This window comes from Phyllopteryx taeniolatus, chromosome 15, assembly GCF_024500385.1.
Source record: "Phyllopteryx taeniolatus isolate TA_2022b chromosome 15, UOR_Ptae_1.2, whole genome shotgun sequence".
In the NCBI taxonomy this organism is placed as follows: Eukaryota; Metazoa; Chordata; class Actinopteri; order Syngnathiformes; family Syngnathidae; genus Phyllopteryx; species Phyllopteryx taeniolatus.
Genome location: NC_084516.1, coordinates 22,825,727 through 22,848,672, shown reverse-complemented (window position 1 = coordinate 22,848,672; position 22,946 = coordinate 22,825,727). Strand labels below are relative to the sequence as shown.

The following is a 22,946-nucleotide window of genomic DNA, read 5'->3' as shown; positions in this document are numbered from 1 at the left end:
AGAGTCAGTCTCGTTGCCGGGGGGCTGTTCAGCAATGATGCCGGCTTTCGCGAAAGCTCGGACAACAGTCAAAGCAGATACCTTAGCCCAAGCATCCACAATCCATTCACATATGGTGGCGTAACTCGCCCGGCGTTGCCTCCCAGTCTTAGTTGCACTTGTTTTTTCACAGCGGCTTTGAGATGGGCGCGCATGCAGTCACAGATCAACAGGGACGGTGACGCGTGGAAAAAAAAAACTTCCGGTCTCTTTACGTACACCTCACTCAGCCACTCTCTCATTTTCTCCTCGTCCATCCAGCCCTTTTGATTGGCCTTAACGATGACTTCAGCTGGAAACTTTTCTTAAGGCAGCGTCTTCCTCTTAAAAAATCACCATAGGTGGCAATTTCAGTCCATTACCGTGGCAACCAAGCATAACCGTAAAAGCCGACTTCCCGTGCTCCGTTGTGCGTATCGCTACCGTGGTGGTCCCCTTCTTCTCTACAGTGTGGTTCACCGGGATGTCGAAAGTGAGCAAAAGTGAGCGCCACCTCGTCCATGTTGGTGATGTGGTTGGGCTGGATGTATTTGTCGGCAATCTTTTTACTGCAGTAGGAGCGGAAGATGGCCAGCTTTTCCTTGTAATCCGCCGGAAGTTGCTGCGCCACGGTAGTCCTTGCCCGGATGGATAGATGGCGCAGTTTCATAAAACAAAAGCACCAAGACGGACCTCCTTGAAAATGTTCGATTTTCATTTCTTCTGCAAGCGTTATTGCCCTCAGTCGAATGGTGACTGTAGAAACGCTTCTCCTGGCTGTTCTTTGCTCATTAATCCATTGCTCGAGTTGGTCTTCCAACTCGGGCCACCTCGCCTTGTTTCCGCGGAAACTCCGCTTTGTCTTCATGACTTGGCGAAGCTCGTTTTCCTGCTTCTTCCACTTGCGAACCATGGATTCGTTGATCTTGAATTCTCTCGCGGCTGCTCGATTCCCATGTTCCTTCGCGTAACTGACAGCTTGCAGTTTAAACTTTGCTTCGTAAGCGTGTCTCTTCGTAGGTGCCATTTTTGGGGGTCCTTAGCAAAACCGATGTTTTGCACAATGCACATACCGCCGCTATATACCTACTGGGGGCGTGGCTTTAGCGTCCTCCTTCACGCGCAGCCTTCCCCCTTTACGTCCGCATACTGTCCTCAGCCACGGCACATTTCCTGCCGACACGCTGCTTATATAGAGGAAAGGCGGACGTGACTGAGGACAGCATGCAAACGTTAAAGGGGGAAGGGTGGGCGTGAAAGAGGACGCTAAAGGCACGCCCGCACTAGGTATATATTGGCTAAGGACCCCCGAAAATGGAACCTACGAAGAGACACGCTTTAAACTGCAAGCTATCAGTTACGCGGAGGAAAATGGGAATCGAGCAGCCGCGAGAGAATTCAAGATCAACGAATCCATGGTTCGCAAGTGGATGCCTGGGCTAAGGTATCTGCTTTGACTGTTGTCTGAGCTTTCGCGAAAGCCGGTTGAACAGCCCCCCGGCAACGAGACCGACTCCGACAATGACGAGAGGGAACCCGGCATGTTTGACGGAGAACTTGCCCAGCTGTTCATTTCGGATACAGAAGATGAGGACTTTGATGGATTTGTGAATGAGGATTGATCAAAAAAATACCGTGAGTACATTGTTAAATACTTCAATAAAGTACAACCGAACTCAGTTTTGCTCCCGCTGCCTTTTTAAAAATGCCTTTTAGCGTGCATGCATGCTACCGTATGTTTTAGCGTGCATTCATGCTACCGTATGTTTTAAGCTAGCGTATGTTTTACCATGCCTGCGCCCAATAACACGGTGCGACTTATGTATGTGTTAAATACTGAAATAGACCCTGTAACTGAGACTTCTTCTTCTTCTTTTCCTTTCGGCTTGTCCCGTTAGGGGTCGCCACAGCGCGTCATCCTTTTCCATGAGAGCCTATCTCCTGCATCCTCCTCTCGAACACCAACTGCCATCATGTCTTCCCTCACGACATCCATCAACCTTCTCTTTGGTCTTCCTCTAGCTCTCTTGCCTGGCAGCTCCATCCTCATCATCCTTCTACCAATATACTCACCCTCTCTCCTCTGGACGTGTCCAAACCATTGAAGTCTGCTCTCTCTAACTTTGTCTCCAAAACATCGAACCTTGGCTGTCCCTCTGATGAGCTCATTTCTAATTTTATCCAACCTGGTCACTCCGAGAGCGAACCTCAACATCTTCATTTCCGCCACCTCCAGCTCTGCTTCCTGTTTTCTCTTCAGTGCCACTGTCTCTAATCCATACATCATGGCTGGCCTCACCACTGTTTTATAAACTTTGCCCTTCATCCAAGCAGAGACTCTTCTGTCACATAACACACCTGACACCTTCCTCCACCCGTTCCAACCTGCTTGGACCCGTTTCTTCACTTCCTGACCACACTCACCATTGCTCTGGACGGTTGACCCCAAGTATTTAAAGTCCTCTACCCTTGCCATCCCTTCTCCCTGTAGCCTCATTCTTCCCCCACCACCCCTCTCATTCATGCACATATATTCTGTTTTACTTCGGCTAATCTTCATTCCTCTTCTTTCCAGTGCATGCCTCCATCTTTCTAACTGTTCCTCCAGCTGCTCCCTGCTTTCACTGCAGATCACAATGTCATCTGCAAACATCATGGTCCACGCGGATTCCAGTCTAACCTCATCTGTCAGCCTATCCATCACCACTGCAAAAAGGAAGGGGCTCAGGGCTGATCCCTGATGCAGTCCCACGTCCACCTTAAATTCTTCTGTCACACCGACAGCACACCTCACCGCTGTTCTGCTGCCCTCGTACATGTCCTGTATTATTCTAACATACTTCTCTGCCACTCCAGACTTGCGCATGCAGTACCACAGTTCCTCTCTGGGTACTCTGTCATAGGCTTTCTCTAGATCTACAAAGACACAATGTAGCTCCTTCTGACCTTCTCTGTACTTTTCCATCAGCATCCTCAAGGCAAATAATGCATCTGTGGTACTCTTTCTAGGCATGAAACCATACTGTTGCTCGCAAATACTCACTTCTGTCCTGAGTCTAGCCTCCACTACTCTTTCCCATAACTTCATTGTGTGGCTCATCAACTTTATTCCTCTCTAGTTGGCACAGCTCTGCACATCACCTTTGTTCTTAAAAATGGGCACCAGTACACTTTTCCTCCATTCCTCAGGCATCTTCTCACGCACTAGAATTCTATTGAACAAGCTGGTCAAAAACTCCACAGCCACCTCTCCTAGATGCTTCCATACCTCCACAGGAATGTCATCAGGACCAACTGCCTTTCCATTTTTCATTCTCTTTAATGCCTTTCTAACTTCCCCCTTACTAATCATTGCCACTTCCTGGTCCACCACACTTGCCTCTCCTACTCTCCCTTCTCTATCATTTTCCTCATCAATCAACTCCTCGAAGTATTCTTTCCATCTACCTAGCACACTGCTGGCACCAGTCAACATATTTCCATCTCTATCCTTAATCACCGCAGTGTCTGCTGCACATCCTTCCCATCTCTATCCCTCTGTCTGGCCAGCCTGTATAGATCCTTTTCTCCTTCTTTAGTGTCCAACCTGCCATACATCATATGCCTCTTGTTTTGCCTTTGCCACCTCTACCTTTGCCCTGTGTCGCATCTCAATGTATTCCTTTCGCCTCTCCTCGGTCCTCTCAGTGTCCCACTTCTTCTTAGCTAACCGTTTTCCTTGTATGATTTCCTGTACTGTGAGGTTCCACCACCAAGTCTCCTTCTCTCCTTTCCTGCCAGAAGATACACCAAGTACTCTCCTGCCTGCTTCTCTGTAACTGAGACTGCACCTTTTTAATACGGTGCGCCTTATGGTCTTAAAAATACGGCATATATATATATATATACACACACACACACACACAGTGGGTACGGAAAGTATTCAGACTCACTTAAATGTTTCACTCTTTCATTATATTGCAGTTATTTGTTAAAAAAGTAAAACAAAATTCCCTCATTAATGTACACACAGCAACCAATATTAGCAGAAAAAAACGGAATTGTTGAATGTTTGGCAGATTTATTAAAAAAGAAAAACTGAAATATCACACAGCCATAAGTATTCAGATCCTTTGCTCAGTATTTAGTAGAAGCACCCTTTTGAGCGAATACAGCCATGAGTCTTTTTGGGAATGATGTTTTTCACACCTGGATTTGGGGATCCTCTGCCATTCCTCCTTGCAGATCCTCTCCAGTTCTGTCAGGTTGGATGGTGAACGTTGGTGCACAGCCATTTTCAGGTCTCTCCAAAGATGCTCAACTGGGTTTAAGTCAGGGCTCTTGCTGGGCCATTCAAGAAGACAAGAAGAGTCACGGAGTTGTTCTGAACCGACTCCATTATTTTAGCTGTGTGCTTCGGGTCATTGTCTTGTTGGAAGCTGAACCTTCAGCCCAGTCTGAGGTCCTGAGCATTCTGCAGAAGGTTTTCTCCTAGGATATCCCTGTACTTGGCCGCATTCATCTTTTCTTTGATTGCAACCTGTCGTCCTGTCCCTGCAGCTGAAAAACACCCCCACAGCGTGATACTGCCACCACCATGCTTCACTGTTGGGACTGAATTGGACAGGTGATGAGTAGTGCATGGTTTTCTCCACACATACAGCTTAGAATTAAGACCAACAATTTCTATCTTGGTCTCATCAGACCAGAGAATCTTATTTCCCACCATGTTGGAGTCCTTTAGGTGTTTTTTTAGAAAACTCCATGCAGGCTTTCATGTGTCTTACACTGAGGAGAGGATTCTGTTGAGCCACTCTGCCATAAAGCCCCGACTGGTGGAGGGCTGCAGTGATGGTTGACTTTCTCCCATCTCCCGACTGCATCTCTGGAGCTCAGTTCCATTGATATTTGGGTTCTTCTTTACCTCTCTCACTAAGGCTCTTCTCCTCCGATTGCTCAGTTTGGCTGGACAGCCAGCTCTAGGAATGGTTCTGGTCATCCCAAACCTCTTCCATTTCAGGATTATGGAGGCCACTGTGGTCTTGGGAACATTAAGTATCGCAGAAGCTTTTTGTAACCTTGGTCAGATCTGTGCCTTGCCACAATTCCGTCGCTGAGCTCTTCAGGCAGTTCCTTTGACCTCATGATTTTCATTTGCTCTGACATACACTGTGAGCTGTAAGGTCTTATATAGACAGGTGTGTGACTTTCCTAATCAAGTCCAATCAGTATAATCAAACACAGCTGGACACCAATGAAGATGTAGAACCATCTCAAGGATGATCAGAAGAAATGGACAGCACCCGAGTTAAATATATGAGTGTCACAACAAAGGGTCTGAATACTTATGGCTGTGTGATATTTGAGTTTTTCTTTTTTAATAAATCTGCAAAAAATTCAACAATTCCGTTTTTTCTGTCAATATGGGGTGCTGTGGGTATATTCATGAGGACAAAAATGAGCTTAAATTATTTTAGCAAATGGCTGCATTATAACAAAGAGTACAAATTTTAAGGGGGTCTGCATACTTTCCGTAACCACTGTATATGCTGTCTAACGTACCCCTGTCATATTGGAATGAAAGTGTAGGCTACACCTTTTTCATAACCTATAGGTGGACGTGGCATGTAAGAATGAAAGTGTACACCTCTCATAACCTCTAGGTGGCGGTGCCATATTGGAAATAAAGGCTCTGAATACTTTCCGTACCCACTTTATATACACACACACACATATACATACACTGTACATATAAAATACTACTTGTATAATTACTGTTAACTTGAAAATTTCAAATTTTTGTTAAATGAGTGAGGTGTACATATTACATGTTGCAAATGCATCACAATTATAGCATTATCTGCTATTCGTATAAGAGAGAGTTTGCTCACCGTGCGAACATGACCACAGATCATCAGACCCACATTCTTGGTAAAGCTGTGGACCAGGTCCAATAGCGCCGGACGGGAGTTCGGATAACCAGTCATCACCAGACACTGGGGTCTAGATACAATAATAAGCGAAAAATGTACAATCACTGCATAATAAACTTTGTTTTCATGTTACTGTGGCCTCGTCTTGGCAAAGGGGGAGTGAGTGAGGGGACGGGGTTATCTGAAGCAGATTAGCACAATCAAAACAAAAATGTTAAATTCCTTGGGATTAGAAATAGGTGGTGAGAGGACATCTGAATGAACTCATAGGGCCACACTAATCATTCACTATTTAATGTCTTTTTATTCTGCTTATTAGCTTCCTGAACTGTAAATCGTAAAATAACCATTCAGCTCGATCCAACCGCAAAGATGATCCACACAAATTCAATGAGTGCTTACTTGTCTTTTATACCTGAAATTCTTAATGTGGTCTTCTACTCCACTGAGGTGCAACGTGTGGGTGAGAGCCTGGTGGTAGGTCAAAGCCTGGGTCGATGAGCCCCAGTTCACATCTGGATGGGAGAGAACATGCACACAGAAACACACTTTGGAATTAGGAAGTATGTTTGCGGGTCATCCTGCTGAACCACAGGCCATCTGGCCCACGTGGCGTTACAGGCAATGAGAACGCCTTGCATGTACTGTATGTGTAGCTGCATGTCAAGCTGTGTGCACACAGGTGTGTTCCAAGTCATAAGGCCTGCATTGCATTTGTAGAGGTTGCAAGGGCATACCCCACCGTGCCAGTTCTGTATTACGTTAAGGCTTGCATCAACGCCAGTTTTTGGGTTAAGTGTTCAGTATCAGGAAAGATCAAGGCAATAGAGTTTATCTTAACATTCTGCAACATCAGGAATTTGAATGAATATGGTAGAATGATTCCAGCAACGGATTTAGATTTGTGCACAGCTAAAAGTGTGTATTCAATCAACCTGAGCCATGTGAAAAAGCCTCTTGCAATTGAATGTCTTTCGTCAGGAGATATGTAATCTTGTAGGCCTGAAACCTAACTAAATATAGTACAATGTCCAATTTACAGCTACAAATTACACAATATGGTCCTAATTTATTAAACAAAACAAAAAAAACAGTTGTTGTATTTGGAAAAGCTGATTACGTAGTCAGGATTTAACAGGTTGCAATTTAAAAAAAACAAAAACACATTTTAAAGGGTTTGTATTGTTTCAAATTTTCATTTTTGTTTCTTACGTAATGTATTTTATTGCAGAGTGTATGTATACCATTTGTGTGTGCGGCCACTTTAAAGGTGCCATATTTTTACCAAAGCAACATTTTCTAGTGTTTGGGATATTGACTCTATGGTGCCCCAGTAAAGATGGAAAATATGAATTAAAATGGTCCACGCATTCCTAAGTTCCAGACATTTTTCTTCCGAGAGGCATGAAATCAAAACATTCAAATTTCTCGAGCTTATCTACGTCGCTAGCAAAGATCTCCGGCCTTCCGGTTCCGCCCCTGAGCCCGCGCTGGGAACATTAGGTGTGCTCTCACAAGTGGGTCTTCTACATAGTGGCAACCAATCAGAAGAAAGGGAGTGGTCTTAGCCAAATATGGACAAAGTGGACACAAAACTGGGTCAAACAGAAGTAGCTGTGAGAGGGGCATTTTCTGGACAAGTCCATGTTAGAGAGTCACTCTATGGAAGTCTAAATAGCCAAAATACAAGTGAGTGTGTGATGATGCAACGTTGCCAAACCAGTGACTTTTTCACTACTGGTCCAGTATTCAAACCCACTATTAAAAAAACAACAACAAAAACTACTGTTGACGTTGTGTCTTTGTGTTGTATGGGATTGAATACTTTTGAATACTTCTAGATCCATTTAGAACACGATACTTCCAGCCACTCTGAGGCTCTACTTACTTGACAACAAGCCGCACTTTGGCTGATATAATAAAATATAAATAATTCAATAATGTAAATAGTCTTTTAAAAAAGAGGCTTCAGGCTGTATATTGCCACTACCAGTCAGTTTCCTTGAAAACTAACCATAAAGCAAAGAGTAGGGTTGTTACACGTTGCTATGTTGTGTATTTGAAACAACTACATAGCCTCTAGCATGCATACGATGGGGAGAAAAGCACACCCAGCCACATGGGTTAACAATTAACATTACACAAAAATAAAATGATACAGTACATCTGCAGAAGATGTGAGACATTGATGTGGTGGATTCACACAAAACCAGATCGGTTTGCATAACATTATGAAAGACCAACTGAATGTCATCTGGCATGCAAATGTTTTTACACAAAGCCGTACCGTTGAGTGCATGCTTTCGAATTAAAAGATGAGAGAGAGAGACCGAGAGAGAGAGAGAGAAAGTGAGAGAGAGAGAGAGAGAGAGAGAGAGAGAGAGAGAGAGAGAGAGAGAGAGAGAGAGAATTGCACAAGCCCAGAAATTAAACTTCAGTGCGTTTGTTGTGTGTGAAACTTGAGCTTGATTACACTTCATCTTTTTTTCCTTTCGGCTTGTCCCGTTACGGGTCGCCACAACGTGTCAAGCCTATCTCCTGCATCCTCCTCTCGAACACGACATCACTCAACCTTCTCTTTGGTCTTCCTCTAGCTCTCTTGCCTGGCAGCTCCATCCTCATCATCCTTCTACCAATATACTCAATATTTCTCCTCTGGACGCATCCAAACCATCGAAGTCTGCTCTCTCTAATTTTGTCTCCAAAACATCTAACCTTGGTTGTACCTCTGATCAGCTCATTTCTAATTTTATCCAAGGTGGTCACTCCTAGAGCGAACTACAACATCTTCATTTCCGCCACCTCCAGCTCTGCTTCCTGTTGTCTCTTCAGTGCCACTGTCTCTAATCCGTACATCATGGCTGGCCTCACCACTGTTTTATAAACTTTGCCCTTCATCCTAGCAGAGACTCTTCTGTCACATAACACACCTGAGACCTTCCTCCACCCGTTCCAACCTGCTTGGACCCGTTTCTTCACTTCCTGACCACACTCACCATTGCTCTGGACGGTAGACCCCAAGTATTTAAAGTCCTCCACCCTTGCTATCTCTTCTCCCTGTAGCCTCACTCTTCCCCCACCACCCCTCTCATTCATGCACATATATTCTGTTTTACTTCGGCTAATCTTCATTCCTCTCCTTTCCAGCGCATGCCTCCACCTTTTTAACTGTTCCTCCACCTGCTCCCTGCTTTCACTGCAGATCACAATATCATCTGCAAACATCATGGTCCACGGGGATTCCAGTCTAACCTCATCTGTCAGCCTATCCATCACCACTGTAAACAGGAAGGGGTTCAGGGCTGATCCCTGATGCACTCCCACCTCCACCTTAAATTCGTCTGTCACACCTACAGCACACCTCACCACTGTTCTGCTCCCCTCATACATGTCCTGTACTATTCTAACATACTTCTCTGCCACTCCAGACTTCCGCATGCAGTACCACAGTTCCTCTCTGGGTAAATAATGCATCTGTGGTGCTCTTTTTAGGCGTGAAACCACACTGTTGCTCGCAAATACTTCTGTCCTGAGTCTAGCCTCCACTACTCTTGCCCATAACTTCATTGTGTGCCTCATCAAATTTATTCCTCTATAATTCCCAAAGCTCTGCACATCACCCTTGTTTTTAAAAATGGGCACCAGCACACTTTTCCTCCATTCCTCAGTTATTTTCTCACCCCTAGAATTCTGTTGAACAAGCTGGTCCAAAACTCCACAGCCACCTCTCCTAGATGCTTCCATACCTCCACAGGAATGTCATCAGGACCCACTGCCTTTCCATTTTCCATCCTCTTTAATGCCTTTCTAACTTCCCCCTTACTAATCATTGCCACTTCATACTTTCCCCTCTCTCTCATTTTCCTCATTCATCAACTCCTCAAAGTATTCTTTCGATCTATCCAGCACTGTACTGGCACCAGTCAACACATTTCCATCTCTAGCCTTAATCACCCTAACCTGCTGCACATCCTTCCCATCTCTATCCCTCTGTCTGGCCAACCTGTATATATCCTTTTCTCCTTCTTTAGTGTCCAACCTGGCATACATGTCATCATATGCCTCTTGTTTGGCCTTTGCCACCTCTACCTTTGCCCTACGTCGCATCTCAAAGTATTTCTCAGTGTCCCACTTCTTAGCTAACCTCTTTCCTGGTATGATTTCCTGTACTGTGAGGTTCCACCACCAAGTCTCCTTCTTTCCTTTCCTGCCAGATGATAAACCAAGTACTCTCCTACCTGTCTCTCTGATCACCTTGGCTGTAGTGGTCCAGTCTTCTGGAAGCCCCTCCTGTCCACCAAGAGCCAGTCTCACCTCTTCCTGAAAGACTGCACAACACTCTTCCTTTCTCAGCCTCCACCACATGGAGCAGCACCACGCTGGTCTGTTTTTGTCTTCCTAATCTTCCTCCCCACCACCAGAGTCATCTTACACACCACCATCCCATGCTATCTAGCCACACTCGCCCCAACCACTACCATGCAGTCAGTAACCTCCTTCAGATTACATCGTCTGCACAAGATGTAATCCACCTGCATGCTTCTACGTCCGCTCTTGTAGGTCACCCTATGTTCCTGCATCTTCTGGAAAAAAGTTCACTACAGCCATTTGCATCCTTTTTTGCAAAGTCTACCAACATCTGTCCCTCCAAGTTCGTTTCCTGGATGCCGTACTTACCCATCACTTCTTCATCACCCCTGTTTCGTTCACCAACATGTCCATTACAATCTGCACCAATCACGACTCTCTCTCTATCTGTGATGCTCAGAGCTACTTCGTCTAGCTCCTTCCAGAATTTCTCTTTCACCTCTAGGTCACATCCTACCTGTGGGGCATAGCCACTAATCACATTACACATAACAACCTCAATTTGAAGTTTCAGCCTCATCACTCGATCTGATACTCTTTTCACCTCCAAGACATTCTTAGCTAACTCTTCCTTTAAAATAACCCCTACTCCATTTCTCTTCCCATCGACACCATGGTAAAATAATTTAAACCCTGCCCCTAAACTTCTCGCCTTACTGCCTTTCCAGCTGGCCTCCTGGACACACAATATATCAACCTTTCTCCTAATCATCATGTCAACCAACTCCTAAACTTTTCACGTCATTGTCAAAACATTCAAAGTCCCCACATTCAATTCTAGGCTCTGTGTTTTGCTCTTCTCTTTCTGCCTAAGAACCCGCTTTCCATCTCTCCTTCATCTTCGACCCACTGTAGCTGAATTTTCGCCTTCGCCTGCTTGCCTAAGAGTGCACCTCGGTCGCCCGTGAGTACGCTGACAAGCCTGCTCCAATTGGCCTGGAAGAAGGGTCGCTGTCGTCTGGCCTCCTCACAATGCACTTCGGTCAGCCGCGAGTTATCGCCAAACATGAATGATACCAGTTTGATGTATTTTTTGGAATGTACAATCAATTAAAAATGAGGTGATCATCTTACCTGACGACCCGGTGAGAATGGTGACGTATGCAATTTTGTTTTTTTAAGGCCAGCCATTACGTAGGACACCACCGTTGTATACTGTATATTTACCCTTGATTTGAAGTCGATAGCTGTCCCGATTACTTCTTTTTGTACTATTGTTGCCAACTGGATGTAAATAATTTGGCCAAGAAACTTGAATAGTCTCCTATGGGAGAGTCTTGAGGTGTCACCCTGCGAGGCGCTGTGTGCGATAGCTTGAGTGCATGAGAAATGATTGACATTGCTCCGGTTACGCCTCCTGTCTCTACGGTCCCTGCTTGGCTATTCTTCTCGTGCTCTGCTCAGTTGGAAAATAATAAAGGGTAAATTAGAGGCATTAGATGGGACCAGAGAAGTTTTTTTTTTTCTTTTTAACTACTTATTTCTCCTTTAAGTATGAAATGATCCCAAACTTTGGACATGCTCTCTCTTTTAATGCATTATTTCCTCCTGACTCGCGCCTATTGCTCTGTAGTATATAGCGACAAGTCTGTGATATAAAATTTATATACGTGCAATATAAAAATCTGCAATACAGTGAAGCACGATATGGCAACGGATGACTGCAGTTATGCATAATATGTTTTCAAAAGCTGAAGTATTTTTGAACAATACATTTTCTTTCTTCCTTAAAAAGACTTGGCGACAACAGGAAAATGCGGGTTTTGGGGTGACAACAGAAAAGAACCACCGACTTATGCAAATGCTTTTAAGGTCCTGTATGTTAATAAATAACCTTAGATGCTAGTACTGTAGATGCAAATAAATTTTTCAGTAATTTTCAAAATGTCATCTCATCTTTTTTATGCTAAAGAACACTTGAGGTTCATCATGCTTTACAGCTGTTTAAATATGACACTTAGTTCAATCAAGTATTGCCAAAAAGGTTGCACAGTTAAAAAAATGTAAGCCAACAGTACTTCACCACTCAGTATGGTCCCTTTACGAACCTTGGGGAAATAACTCAAATAAATAACATTTTAAGTACAAGTAATATTATTGCATATACTGTAGAAATTGAGATAACTTTAAGATTAGACACTTACCGGGCTTTTTATAGCTGACGTAAATATAGAGTCCCAGAACAATGACGTTGGTGAAGAGAGCAGCCCACCAGTTGATGACAAACATTACCACGCAGCACAGAACAGCTCCAGCAAGCGAAACCCACATGTTGTAGTACTTGAAGCTGGGACGCCACCCTGGCATAAGAATGGCAAGTCACAATTACGACATACCACTGACATACCCACATCTAAACCGCCGCAAAACTATGACAAGTACTTCTGTTAAAATGAACAAACGAATTAGATGTTAAACTTGGGTAGGACAGAATAACAAAACAAAACAAAAATGGGATACAACAAACTTTCTTTTTGAAATGAACTGTGATCGTGGACGACGAACATGTTACAGAGAGCATGGAGAGAGACCATCTTGATGTTGAATGTGCTTGGGATAAAGTATGAGGTATCAGTCTGTTATACATGAGATCAGAAAGTTACGCCAACAATTTAGGACCATATTTATTCATGTGCTGTAGGGGTACCACAGAAACTAAAGTAAAAAGCTTTTAGTGATGGGACACAGCGGTACTGCATTGTTATACAAAGACTGAGACTACAACTACAACACATAAAGGGTACATTGACCAAACCACTTCACTCAATATTAAATCAAGGATTTCCCCTGAGTGAGATTTGTAATGATGAGGCTTGTATTTTGGTAGTCTATTTCGTCAATATTTTAAAAGTTGTTAGCCTCAAATTAAGCCATGTACCATTTATGTCCATGTGATTACATAACCTGTTTAGTGGAATTAAACGCAGACAGAGAATCTGTACCTGGAGAACAGCTAGCACTATGGGGTCAAAGGGGAAAAGAGCATAGAATTCAATATGTATTCAAAAATAAAATAAAAATACATTGCAGTTGATCAGCGTATATATTAAAATGTGCCTTTCTGACTTGTAGCATTGTCTATAATTAAATCATGGCCGTACATTGCAGGTTTCAAGCTGCTACTTCACAGTTCTGCAGCCTCAAAATCTTAATTACCGGTATAATGAGTTGTTGAAACCCTTATATTCTATGCAAATTGAGATGCACCAGCATAGATTGGACATTCTGACATTATTCTGTATTCTCTTTTTAGTATTTCTTTGCAAATAAAACAATGAACACTCACTTGACATTGCTGTTTAAAGTGACGCTCGCTCTAAAAATAAAAAATAAACTACACGTGCACTAACTTTAGACCAAAGTTCATGGGAAAGTTCATTCCAAAAATGAACTAGCTAGTAGTTTTTTTTTTTTTTAATTATTACCCCCCCCCCCCCCCCCCCCAAAAAAAAAATTACTGTATGTTGCTAATGGGCTATTACCCTCAAAATAGTGGAATTTCATTTCCCCCACTGTTGCCACCCATTCAGTCCACACTAGGAGCCAGCTGCAGCTTTCAAGCCTACAATCTCCAAAAGATGAACGTGTTACTTGAATGTTTTTTTAAAACGAGGAATGAAAACAAAAACAGGACTGTAGTCCTTAATGTGCAAACAAAAACATGCAACACAGTATGACAGCAATGATAGTGACATTACATTGAATACTTTCCACTCCCAGCAGCTCCGGCTGACTTATCTACTCTGATATTACGAAACAAAACAAATATATATCTAAATCTAGAACGTGCGTTCTAATGATTGTTTGTTTCGGTGTGCCCTGTGATTGGCTGGCAACCCCGCCTCTTGCCCGAACACAGCTGAGATAGGCCCCAGCACACCCGTGACCCTAGTGAGGAAAAACCGGTTCGGAAAATGGATGGATGGGTGGATAATTAATTATTATCATGAATAATACTACTACTAGTTTTCTCTTCCCTGAGCTATCACCTTTGTGTGTCCCGATGATCCAAGGAGCTAAGTTGCCGGGGCATAAGGTCACCTGGAGCAAACGGGAACAGACAAAGCATGAAGCAAAACCCCTTATGACCCTCACACGGATGCAGGTCACCAGGCCCTCTTCTAGAGCCAGGCCTGGAGGAAGGGCTCGATGGCGAGCCAGAAGCGACAACGTGGGCCCCCCTTCTCATGGGCGCATCACCTGAGGGAGGGGCCGAGGGTGAGTGCATTGCGAGTTGTGCCGCGGCCGCAGGCGGGGACCTCGGCAGCCTGAACCGCGGCTACAAAAGCTGGCCCAAGGTACTGTATGTGGAATGTCACCTCTCTGGCAGAAAAAGCACCTGAGATGGTGTGCGAGATCGAGACGTTCCCACTAGATGTAGTTGGGTTCGCCTCGACACAGAGCTCAGGCTCTGGTACCAATCTTCTTGAGAGGGGTTGGACTCTTCCACTCTGGAGTTGCCCAATGTGCGAGGCGCCGAGCAGGTGAGGGCATACTTAATGGCACCCGGCTCGGTGCCTGTATGTTGGGGTAGCCTCCCTCCGCTTTGGGGTGGGGGAATGGGGGTCCTGACTATTGCATGAACTAAAAAGTGGCTCAGAGGACCCACATTTTTGAAATCCTTGAAGGGGGTGCTGGAGAGCGCTCCTGCTGAGGACTCCCTATCTCTGCTGGGGCACTTCAATGCTCACATGGGCAATGACAGTGAGACCTGGAAGGGAGTGCTTTGCGTGTGACCCAACCCACCTCCCCCTGCCCCCCCCCCCACCCCCTCCAGGTTACCACAGCAAATCATACTCTTCAATCTCTCCTTGTCCTCTGCATTTTATGCTCGAACTACAGCTATCTGCAAATCTTCCCTCACCACATCCATAAATCACCTCTTAGGTTTGATCTTTGGCTCCTAACTGGCAGCTCCATTCCTAGCATCCTTATGCCCATAGATCCATTGTCCCTCCTTTGCACATGCCCAAACAATTTCAATCTGGCTTCTTTAGCTTTGTCTACAAACCTTCCAGTATGTACAGGGGGGTTAATGTAATTATTTTAGAGCTTGGAATGTGCTCACTCAATGCCTATTAGGATCAAGACTTCAACTCGGGTTGTGCCACCCAAAGCGAATGTTGAAGTGATTTCCAGACTTCTACCACTCCTGTAACTGCTCTGATACTGTATATCATAATAGGTTACATTTACTTCTCATTTTTTCATCTATAACTTACCTGGGGAGTTAGCCAATGAGGCATGGAATACAGAAAAGTTGATCAAGGCATAGGAGGCCAAGAAAAAGTTGGAGATGATAGGGGCAATGATGTTCAGCTCAGCTGTAAAGACAACATAGTTAAGATTACTAGTTGTTCATTCTTAAAAACAGTATTGTGGTTCACATGTAGCATCGAGAACACACTTTATCTGCTACTTTAAACGTCTTGCATGGGAAAATGTGGCTTTGAATAATCAACAGTACACCCTAAAAGCATCAGGACTATGTTAAATGTTACATTTATTGTAATAGTGGAAAATTACACTGCGGTCAGAATGATTAACTACATGCTATATTCAGACATGCAAACACCAAAGGCATGGAAAAAGGTGACCAAAAAAATGATGATAATAAATACATTTGGGGGGGGGGGGGGTACAATAGTACATACAATAGAGTACAATAAGGTAAAAAACAAAAACAAAATTTCACGCAGAAAAACATTTATTCACACCGCTCAAGTACCCGTTGATGTACAAATTTAAGATTAAAATTAAATTTGCCTCATTTCTTTGCTTTTTTGTTTTGGCCTCCAACTTGAGCCAGGACCATCTGCACCTGATGCCTGCTTCAAGCTGTGCCACATGAATAGCATCCTCCTCTTTAAGCACTCTCATTCTGGAAAAGAATTGACTAAAATCATTGTCTTTTCATTTCATTTCACTTTTACCAACTTCAAAGGCTAATCCCAAACGCATCCGCGAGGAAAATATAAAGAACAAAATGTTTCTGTTTTTCTAGGTTCATTCTGTGTTGTGACATAATCCTTACCATCGATCCGTCGCTTAATACATTAACATCCGTAAACTAATTAGAGAATTGTAGCCGCGTTTCTTAATTAATACAAGCTGTACTAGCGGATACACTCTTGTCGCCGATGTTACGTGTGCATCGCGGGTCTGCTGGGACCAAACCAGGGCCACGACCAGCAGCGCCTCAACGCGAAAATACAAAAGACCAGTGCAAAAAATATGGCACGTTGCTGATCTGATGACCAAAAATGTTGCTTAAGCGTAAGGGTAGCAATAGAGGATGTCCGCTCTAGAGGTGGGTAGAGTAGCCAAACATTGTCTTCAAGTAAGAGTACTGTTACTTGACAATAATGTGACTCAAGTAAAAAGGAGTCCTCCAAAAGATTACTGAAGAGTGAAAAGTACACAGTGAAATTATTACTCAAATACTGAGTAAATAGTGACTAACTTCTGATTTTTTTTAACCCAGCATGAACATAAATTAAAAAAAAATATATATATATATATATATATATATATATATATATATAATGAATGTGCAAATTCTGATGTTGCTGTGTGCGTCTTTGCACAGTCAAAACTACAAAAAAAACATCTGCAAGGTGTTTTTCAAGTTATAAGTGAGCTGAAATATCCACGTTTGGGCAGACAGTGCCAGACAAATAACACAATACAAGAAATTTGTTGTTTTTGTTCGTCTAAATGTAAACAAGAGTAGCGAGCCGTTGCCTTCACGGTAACGACGACCTTTCCAACATGGCCGCCACGTACGCACGACGATCAGCGGGCCAGGCTTATCGAGTGTGAATACCGATGTCCGGGAAGCCCAATTGAAAACGTTGTGTGAGGTCATGTCACTTTCTTGTGTCGTTTGTTTGGTGAACTAGACTTAAACGTCACTAGCACTTAACTTGGATTGACAGAGCTTGATACGGCAGTCGAAGTCAGCAATAAGCAATAATTGATAAAAGTAACGAACGACATTTCGATCATTGTAACGGAGTAAAAGTATCATTACTTATTAACAGCAGAAGCGGCGGAAGTTTTTTTCTGGTCTCGTCAACTCCTGTGACTTATCCAAGGCAGGTCCCGAGCGCACAGGCGGAACCTCAGGCCACGTATTAGTCCGCCGCGGAGTAATATTCAGAAATTACATCTGTGTGTGGATGGTGGATGTGTGGAATGGATCTAGCTGCCAGGGTTCAACGAGTACGAAACAGCCTATGACGTAAGCACTCCATCCCATAATCAGGATCATCTTTAGTCGCCAAGTATGTCAAAAACACAAGGAATTTGCAGATCTCTGACTGTTCTGTATACCTGCCTCTGCTGCACCGCTGAGCCAGACACAGGAACCTGGTTTCTCACCTGGACGCTAAATTAATTACCAGCCAGTCTGAAGAACCCACGTACAACCCCAATTCCAATGAAGTTGGGACGTTGTGTTAAACAAATAAAAACAGAATTCAATGATTTTCAAATCATGTTCAACCTATATTTAATTGAATACACTAGAAAGACAAGATATTTAATGTTCACACTGATAAACTTTATTGTTTTTAGCAAATATCATTAACTTATAATTTTATGACTGCAACGCGTTCCAAAAAAGCTGGAACAAGGTCATGTTTACCACTGTTTTACACGTCACCTTTTCTTTGAACAACATTTAATAAACGTTTGGGAACTGAGGACACTAATCGTTGAAGCTTTGTAAGTGGAATTCTTTCCCATTCTTGCTTGATGTACAGCTTAAGCTATTCAACAGTCCGGGGTCTCCGTTGTCGTATTTTACACTTCATAATGCGCCACACATTTTCAATGGGAGACAGGTCTGGACTGCAGGTAGGCCAGTCTAGATCCCGCACTCTTTTTCTACGAAGTTACGTTGTAACACGTGCAGAATGTGGTTTGGCATTGTCTTGCTGAAATAAGCAGGGGCGTCCATGAAAAAGACGTTGCTTGGATGGCAGCATATGTTTCTCCAAAACCTGTATGTACCTTTTAGCATTAATGGTGCCTTCACAGATGTGTAAGTTACCCATGCCATTGGCACTAACACAGCCCCATACCATCACAGATGCTGGCTTTTGAACTTTGCGTCCATAACAGTCTGATTGGTTCTTTTCCTCCTTGGCCCGGAGGACACGACGTCCACAATTTCCCAAAACAATTTGAAATGTGGACTCATCGGAGCACAGAACACTTTTCCACTTCGCATCAGTCCATCTTAGATGAGCGCGGGCCCAGAGAAGCCGGCAGCGTTTCTGCGTGTTGTTGATAAACTTCATAGTAGATTTTCAAGTTGCACTTACGGATGTAGCGCCGAACTGTATTTACTGACATTGGTTTTCTGAAGTGTTCCTGAGCCCATGTGGTGATATCCTTTACACACTGATGTCGTTTTTTGATGCAGTGCCGCCTGAGGGATGTACGGTCACGGGCATTCAATGTTGGTTTTCGGCCTTGCCAGTTACAAGCAGTGATTTCTCCAGATTCTCTGAACCTTTTGATGATATTATGAACCGTAGATGATGAAATCCCTAAATTCCTTGCAATTGTACGTTGAGGGACATTGTCCTTAAACTGTTCGAATATTTTCTCACGCACTTGTTCACAAAGAGGTGAACCTCGCCCCATCTGTGCTTGTGAATGACTGAGCAATCCCCAATCATGGCACCAACTTCTTCCCAATTAGCCTGTTCAACTGTCGGATGTTCCAAACAGGTGTTTGATGAGAATTCCTCAACTTTCTCAGTCTTTTTTGCCACCCGTCCCAGCTTTTTTGGAACGTGTTGCAGCCATAAAATTCTAAGTTAATGATTATTTGCTAAAAACAATAAAGTTGATCAGTTTGAACATTAAATATCTAGTCTTTGTAGTGTATTCAATTAAATAGCCGTGACCCAATGGTTAAGATCATCGCCTCCACCGTGGGGGACCGAGGTTCAAGACCCCGACTGGCCAATCCGCCAACATCCCCCGGACTCACGGCTGTGGTGTCCTTGAGCAAGACACTGATACCCCGAAATGCTCCCCGGGCGCTTCAGCTGCCCCCTGCTCCAGTGTGTTGCACTAACATGTGTATGTGTTCACTGTGATGGGTAAAATGCAGAGAACAAATTTCGTGTGCATGTTCATGACAATAAAAGGTGATTCTTCTTCTACATTGGTTGAACATGACTTGCAAATCATTGTATTCTGTTTTTATTTATGTTTAACACAACGTCCCAACTTCATTGGAATTGGGGTTGTACAATGTGCACTATTGACGTTTGACCATTTTTGGTGGAAAAAATGTGCATTATACATAAGAAATTACAGTACTTGGCGCACTTCTGGTTACAGGGATGCCCTCTGCCATTTTACTTTCGAATCCAAAGTAATCCCCAGCAGTTTAGCCTCTTGTTTAACTGTTTTTCCTGCCAATGGAAAGCTCCTTCAAGGATCACTGTCCAACACGTGTCTAGACGCCATCATCGATTGTTTTATTAATATTAATATAAGATTTTGGACTTGGATTTCCTTTTCCTATTTTTATTCAGTTTTGTCACAGTAGTTCTTAATTTACGGCAATGTTGTCTGTCAGAGAATAGTCCGCATTTATCTGCAGTTCTTTTTGCATCATTATGCGTGGCAATTAAGCTTTTCATTTCATCATCTAGCCAGGGTTTACTATTAAACCGAGCATTCCATGTATTTACTGGCGCATGTTTGTCAGCAATCTCTATAAAGAGTTTCATAAATACTACACTCAGAGCTTTCTCTGGATTTTCTTCACTGAATACTTCCTCCCATTTCCCACTCATGATTTCTTCCGCAAATAATAACGCCGTGCGAGTTCGCCTCTTTCAACCTCGCTGGTGTCTACATACCGCCCTCAAGCTAACACGAATATTGCACTGCTAACGCTGGCTGAACAAGTAAACGAACTTGGAAAAAAAGCACCCAGACTCACCCTTCATTATTCTTGAAACCTTTAACAAAGCTAAACTGAACCACGAACTCCCTAAATATAGTCACACATCGACTGTCCTACCAGGGAAAACAACATTCTAGACCACTGCTATACCACCCTAAGTGATGCATACCGTGCTATCTCCCATGAAGCTCTGGGCTCGCCTGAGCACTGCTTAATTCACTTAATACCAACATACAGGCAAAAACTTAAATGTGTGAAGCCTATGGTGAAAACAGTGTGGAAGTGGACCAATGAAGCAAAGATAGAAATTCAACGTTGTTTAGACTGCACAGACTGGAGTGTTTTGAAACTTCAACTGGCAGCCTGGATGAATGTACGGACACCGTTACATCCTATATCAGTTTCTGTGAAGATGTGTGTGTACCAACAAAGTCATTTCGCACGTTCAGTAAAAACAAGCCGTGGTTCACTGATAAACTTAAGCAACTTCACCAGGCAAAAGAGGTCAGGACAGAGCCCTGTATAATTGTGCTACAAACCAGCTGGCAAAAGAAATTAACATCGCAAAGACAAATTATGCAGTAAAGCTAGAAAAACAGTTTACCGCTAATGACTCAAAATCAGTCTGGCGTGGATTACAATTGCTAACCAACAACGAGCGACCACCCCCACAATCTTGGGTCTGAATGACTACAGGCCTGTCGCCGTGACATATGTGATTATGAAGTCCTTTGAACACCTCGTCCTGGCCCACCTCAAGAGCGTCACAGGTCCCCTGCTGGACCCCTGCAGTTTGCCTACCGAGCAAACAGGTCTGTGGACAACGCAGTCAACGTGGGACTGCACTTCATCCTAGAACACCTCGACGGCGCGGGACCTACGCGAGGATCCTGTTTGTGGACTTCAGCTCTGCGTTCAACACCATCATCCTCAAACTCCTCTCCTCCAAGCTTCTCCAGCTCAGCGTATCGCCTGCCATCTGCCAGTGGATTTACAGCTTCTTGACAGGCAGGGCACAGAAGGTGAGGCTGGGAGAGACCACCTCATCCACATGCACCACCAGTCGGCGCCCCAAGGATGTGTCCTCTATCCGCTGCTCTTCTGTCGTGTCTCAATACACCTGGATGCCAAACTTCTGAAGTTTGCCAACGACAACACAGTCATCGGCCTTATCCAAGACTGTGACGGGTCTACGTATCGACAGAAAGCGGAGCGGCTGGAGCTGCGGTGTGGCCGACACAACCTGGACCTGAACACACTCAAGACTAGAGATGATCGTGGACTTCAGGAGGCCTCCTTCGCCACAGCTACCCATCACGCTGTCCAATTGCCCTGTGCCAACCGTCAATACCTTTAAGTCTGGAAATTACAGTCTCTCAGGACTGAAGTGGGAGACAGGTGATGAGCAGTGCCTGGTTTTCTCCACACATACCGCTTAGAATGAAGCCGAAAAAGTTCTATCTTGGTCTCATCAGACCGGAGAATATCATTTCTCACCATCTTGGAGTCCTCCATGCAGGCTTTTATGTGTCTTGCACTGAGGAGAGGCTTCCGTCGGGCCACTCTGCCATAAAGCACCGACTGATTCTGATTCTGGTGGAGGGCTGCAGTGATAGTTGACTTTCTAGAACTTTCTCCCATCTCCCGGCTGCATCTCTGGAGCTCAGCCACAGTGATCATTTGGTTCTTCTTTACCTCTCTCACCAACGGTCTTCTTCCCCGATTGCTCAGTTTGGGCGGACACCCAGCTCTTCCATTTAAGGATTATGGAGGCCATTGTGCGCTTAGGACCCCTATGGCCCCTCCCACAAGTGGTGAGCCCATGGGAAGGGGGACCCACGTTACCCTTTCGGGCAGTGCCCGACCGGTCCCCATGGGTACAGGCCCGGCCACCAGGCCCTCTCCTTCGAGCCCCACCTCCAGAGGGGGGCCCCGGTGACCCACGTCCGGACAAGGGAAACCTCAATCCACTTATATTTTTCATAATAGGAGTCTTTGAGCCGTGCTTTGTCTGGTCCCTCACCTAGGCCCTTTTTGCTCTCCTGGAAGACGTCACCTTATCGTGGTGGAGGGGTTTGTGTGTCCCAATGATCCTAGGAACGAAGTTGTCTGGGGCTTCACGGCACCCTGGTAGGGTCACTCGGCAAAATGTTTCAGCTGAAAATGGCCTGAAACTTCGGTCTCGGACTGAAAGACTGAAATAAAACCCCCAAGATAACAGGTTGTTTATTGCCATTAGCGTTACTGCAGCTGAGGCACATGGTGTACATATTGAATATTTAAGGAAGATTTGTTATAAAGAATGCCCAATAGCCAATAGGGCTTTGCCGACTACCCAGTTGAATTGACTATATATTGACTATGACAATATTGGACACAACCTACAGTCACGGTTTGATAATGACATAGTGCACCATAAATCAAACATAAATGTGACACTTAAATAAGGCACACATTCAATGTGCTAGTGGTAACATAAACACAATTAACAATAAAAATGAACATCTTTATTGTTGCAATAAATCAGATTTGCATGTCGCAACGAATTGTAGGAACCACGTGGGCTTGCAGTCATCCTGCTAGCTGCTAGTCCAAACTGGAGCGTCCTAACCTCGCTGCTTTCCGTTGTTCAGCTACTAAGGTGGAATGTTTGTTGCATTCTATTTTGCTCCGCCCCGGCTACCTACGAGCTACAGCTAACATGGCTAAAT

At 44.1% G+C, this 22,946-nt stretch overlaps 1 protein-coding gene across 1 annotated transcript in view; it reads right to left on the bottom strand.

Moving 5' to 3' along the window:
- Nucleotides 1–22,946, bottom strand: part of slc12a2 (solute carrier family 12 member 2) — a 129,198-nt gene that overhangs the window by 50,188 nt on the left and 56,064 nt on the right. The window contains 4 exon segments of the mRNA XM_061748037.1: nt 5,889–6,000; nt 6,346–6,445; nt 12,443–12,598; nt 15,521–15,622. Coding sequence (XP_061604021.1) covers nt 5,889–6,000; nt 6,346–6,445; nt 12,443–12,598; nt 15,521–15,622 — 470 coding nt within the window.